Source organism: Palaemon carinicauda, chromosome 9 (assembly GCF_036898095.1).
Source record: "Palaemon carinicauda isolate YSFRI2023 chromosome 9, ASM3689809v2, whole genome shotgun sequence".
NCBI classification, from domain to species: Eukaryota; Metazoa; Arthropoda; class Malacostraca; order Decapoda; family Palaemonidae; genus Palaemon; species Palaemon carinicauda.
Window position 1 is genome coordinate 127,483,695 of NC_090733.1, and position 5,000 is coordinate 127,488,694.

At 34.2% G+C, this 5,000-nt stretch overlaps 1 protein-coding gene across 1 annotated transcript in view; it reads right to left on the reverse strand.

Annotated features, from left to right (window-relative positions):
* Gbeta5 (guanine nucleotide-binding protein subunit beta-5) overlaps positions 1-5,000 on the reverse strand; it is a 34,533-nt gene that overhangs the window by 17,243 nt on the left and 12,290 nt on the right. The window contains exon 2 of the mRNA XM_068379939.1: positions 1,353-1,648. Coding sequence (XP_068236040.1) covers positions 1,353-1,473 — 121 coding nt within the window. The 5' untranslated portion in view covers positions 1,474-1,648. The remainder of the gene's footprint in view (positions 1-1,352; positions 1,649-5,000) is intronic.

Sequence of the window (5,000 nt, forward strand, 5' to 3'; positions counted from 1 at the left end):
AGTTCTTCCATCAACGGCTCTCTGTAATGTCAGCTTAGACCACACACAGGGCACGTATTTGTCTGCAAGTTTATATATCTTCGTTTTATTTCTCCTGATATAAGTTTCCCCAGTCTGTCACTTCTAAGCAAGTTCATGATTGTGATTTAGTACATTAGATGAAGTGTTGGAAGACCCAGGCCTCCGTGGCTGAGGACTATGAAGCGTGTAGTAGATGATGATGAAGGGAGAAGTATCGATCTAAAAGCTCAAGATAGAGACAACTGGTGAAATCTAACCGAGCCCCTTTGCGTCAATAGGCGTAGGCGGAGATAATGACGTTACATGCATATACATATTATTATCCGTATACAGTAGCAGTTTCTTTATATGTTTGAAATATTACTATTATTTTTTTTTCCGGCTTACAACAATATTCTCATAAAGTTACAGTTGGCAAAAAAAACGGAAAAGTGGAAATTTATATTTTTCTGAAGCAGACATTGAAACTGCAGATTTTTCAATTGTAAGATAGGCCTACCAAAGACGACATAATCTTGCAATAAAGGTTAACTGTATAAGCAGCAATGAATCATGATGAATCAGAGAGCCTATACAGTAGGCCTAAGGCATTATGAAAGAGAAGGAAGAACATAATATTTATAAAATGGTTCTTGAAACGAAGTTAATGACACCAATATTCCTGAGAAATACACTACGCGTTTATTTCTATTTTTATATTATAGTTCATTATACGTTTAATGAATGTTCTTGTGGTTTATATGTTTATTTAATTATTTATTTATCTATTAGACGTATGTTGTTACAGCGATCTTGTTATTTTCATTTATTTATATATATTTTAATTTTATACTTCATACTTTTACTGACTGAACTAAATCATTTATTATTGTTTATCGATCACTTAAGTTATATTATTATTATTATTATTATTATTATTATTGTTATTCTTAGTAATTTGTTTACTTATTACTTGTTATATTATTATCATCATTATCATTCTTATTAATTGTTTATCTATCTCTTATGTTATATTATTATTAGTTTTTTTATCTATTGTTATATTATTATTGTTGTTATTATTATTATTATTATTATTAGATTGTTTATCTATTATTATTATTATTATTATAATTATTATTATTATTATAATTGATATTATTATAATTATTATTATTATAATTTATATTATTATTATTATTATTGTTATTATTGCTACTATTATTATTATTACTAGTATTATTATTAGATTGTTTATTATTATGATTATTATTATCATCATCATCATCATCATCATCATCATCGGCTAAATCCAGAATACCAAATCGACTAAAAGGCGTAACGTCACTTACGAGGGACATCATTCAGCTTTTGTCTCTCCTCCTCCAACTTGACCTTGAGTCCTTCGGCTTCCTTCGAGAGAGCCTCCACGCTCTCAATCGATGTCTCCACGGTCAGGCCTCCGTCAGTCATGGCTGCAAGGGCTTAGGAGACGTCCTGTATCCTCCACGTCCCCGGAGGCTGCCTCAGAAGTCCTCCTCAATACCGGGGGGCGTCTTCGTTGTTTCTTCTTCTCCTTCGGGTTTAGGATAACATCTTGGAGTTCCTTCGAGTCTGGTCCTCTGGATGTTTCCGGAAATGATGTCGCCTGTGAATTATTTGATCTTGATAGATTAATTACATAATTTTATAGGGTTGTTATGTGCATGAAACGAAATTAATATTATTAACTCCGCCAACGAAGTTGAAGGGAGGTTAGGTTTTTGCCCCTGTTTGTGAGTTTGTGTGTGTGTTTTTGAACAGCTTCCTGGCCCCAATTTTACTCGTAGAGTAATGAAACTTCCAGGGATTAACTGTTATGTAAAAAGCTGGAAATTATTAAATTTTGGAAGGTCAAGGTCAAAGGTCAAAGTCACGGTCAAGCAAAATGTTCAATTCACGTAATCAGCCATAAGTTTGGACATCGTCTTCACAGAGATTTCAAACTTAATACACTGGTCAAAGGTCTAGGTCAAGCGAAAGGCCGAGAAATAAGCTCCCGTGGCGGAGGTCTGCGCTCTACTGAGTTATTACTATCACGTACTCCCCAAGAGAGATTAGGTCACCAAACATTTCACTGGCTCCACATGGTACTAGAAGAGCTGGAAGACCCAGGCCTACATGGCTGAGAACTATGAAGCGCTAAGGAGGAGAAGGTGAATGGAGAAGTATTGAATTAAAATCTCAGGATAGAGACGACTGGCGAAATCTAACCGAGGCCCTTAGCGTCAATAGGCGTGGGAGGAGATGATGATGATGATGATTTTGTTATTATTATTATTATTATTATTATTATTATTATAAGTAGTAGTAGTTGTAAATTTACTATTATTATTATTATTATTATTATTATTATTTTTTTTTTTTTTTTAAGTAGTAGTAGTAGTAGTTGTAAATTTATTATTATTATTATTATTATTATTATTATTAATATTATTATTATTATTATTATTCTCTAAAACCATTCTCTCTGTTTTAGCTTATAAAAATCTCCCTTACCTTAAAAACAACCAAATTGAAGTGAAACGTCAAAGGCCAACAGTGACCTGATAAAGTTTCGACCTAAAAGACACAACGTCACGTAACAGATGGAGATAAAACTTTAGGAAGGATTAAACGCCACGTAACATTTCATAACGCCAACAAGGACAGAAGAGGTTTAGCCTCTTTGCATTCGGGATCAGGAAGACTATGTCTATATTCGTCTTCGTCATTATCATATACTCATCATCATAATCTTCATCATCATCTTTAAAAACGCAACAAATGTTTTAATGTTGAATAGGCTAATATGCCTTTTTTTATAGTTTATATATGAAAGATCTGTTTTAATGTTGTTACTGTTCTTGAAATATTTCAATTGTTCATTACTTCTCATATAATTTATTTTCTGATTTCCTTTCCTCACTAGGCTATTTTTCCCTGTTGGAGCCCTTGGGGTTATAGCATCCTGCTTTTCCAACTAGGGTTGCAGCTTAGCTAGTAATAATAATAATAATAATGATAATAACAATTGCAACTTATCACGTTGTTTCTTTATCTTCGTTATAGTTTCTTACAGAAGTAAATGCTGTTCACATTTCAGTTTTGTGTTCATTAAATCGATGTTTTACTATGAATATTCGTTTACTAATCAAATAAAAAAACTCCTCCAACCCTGACATTAAAATAGTAGGAATGATTTCGCAAATACGTCCTTAAATAGATTTCATCAAACTTCGCAGTCAACTTTACCTGCATGATTATGACCGAATACTAAAATGCGGTTTATGTTCAAGGTTAATATTTTGGTTTATTATTTATTTCCAAACCAAAGCAAAAATTGAATAGAGTCGATAGAATCTGTGCAAAAAAAAAAAAAAAAAACCGGTCACTGGACGTCATTGTCAGCCTTTTGCGTGTGACGTCACCATCGGTCAAGGACAATCTTCCACTACCGAAATGAAAAGAGGAATAATGCATCGCGTCCGCCAGTGCAATGATGTCATTTCAGTCGTTTCGCCAAGTACGAACTGATTACAAAGAATATATACATTTTGGAAGTAGATCTATGTTAAATAGAAATTTGGATTTACTGGCTGGAAGTGTTGAAGAGCCCGTGCCTGGCCAGGGTCAGCCAATCTTAAATAATAACAGGATTTACTATTATTATTACTGTTACTACTAGCTAAGCTACAACCCTAGTTGGAAAAGCAGGATACTATTAGCACAAGGGCTACAACCCTAGTTGGGAAAGCAGGATACTATAAGCTCAAGGGCTACAACTCTAGTTGGAAAAACAGGATACTATAAGCATAGGGCTAAAATCCTTGTTGGAAATGCAGGATGCTATAAGCACAAGGGCTACAACCCTAGTTGGAAAAGCTGGATACTATATGCCCAAGGGCTACAACCCTAGTTGGAAAAGCAGGATACTATAAGCCCAAGGGCTACAACCCTAGTTGGAAAAGCAGGATACTATTAAGCCCAAGGGCTACATCCTTAGTTGGGAAAGCAGGATACTATTAAGCCCAAGGGCTACAACCCTAGTTGGAAAAACAAGATACTACAGGACCAAGGGCTACAACCCTATTTGGAAAAGCAGGATGCTATAAGCACAAGGGCTCCAACAGGGAAAATAGCCCAGTGAGTAAAGGAAATAAGGAAAAACTACAAGAAAAGTTTAGGAACAATAATATTAAAATAAATCTTTCATATATATGCTATAAGAATTTGAAAATAACGAGAGGAAGAGAAACAAGATAGAATATTGTGCCTGAGTGTACCCTCAAGCAAGAGAATTCTACCCCAAAACAGTGTAAGACCATGGTACAGAGGCTGTGGCACAAGAAATATGAATAACGAAATAAGGAAACAAAATATAAAGATACGCTTATCGGAGTAAAGGTTGCAAAATCATGTCTCCGTGGGTAGGTGAGTGGAAGAACTAGCAGAATTATTATTATATTTATTATTAAAAGCCAAGCTACAACCCTAGTTGGAAAAGCAAGATTCTATAAGCCCAAGGGCTCCAACAGGGAAAAATAGCCCAGTGAGGGAAAGAAACAAGGAAATAGATAAACAATATAAGAAGTAATGAAAAATTAAAAGAAACTATTTAAAAACATAACATTAAAACAGATGATTCATATATAGCTATAAAAGGGGCTTATGTCAGCCTGTTCAACATAAAATCATTTGCTGCAACTTTGAACTTTTGAAGTCCAACTGATTCAACTACCCGATTATGAATGCTGAACATTCCATCCCAAGACTACCAATAGCTTGAATGTTAATTAAGGTGAACAAAACTGGTCTCCTGGATGAGAGAGAACGGGAAAGGTGAATGGGAAATTTCACGAAAGTTAAACGAGATGAATTCAAATGCCTTTGTGCAAATTACATCCATTTTATTTTCTTATTGGACAAAAGACTTTTGAGTGAGGTTACTTTCAAGTAATCACAAACACGGATTGACATAT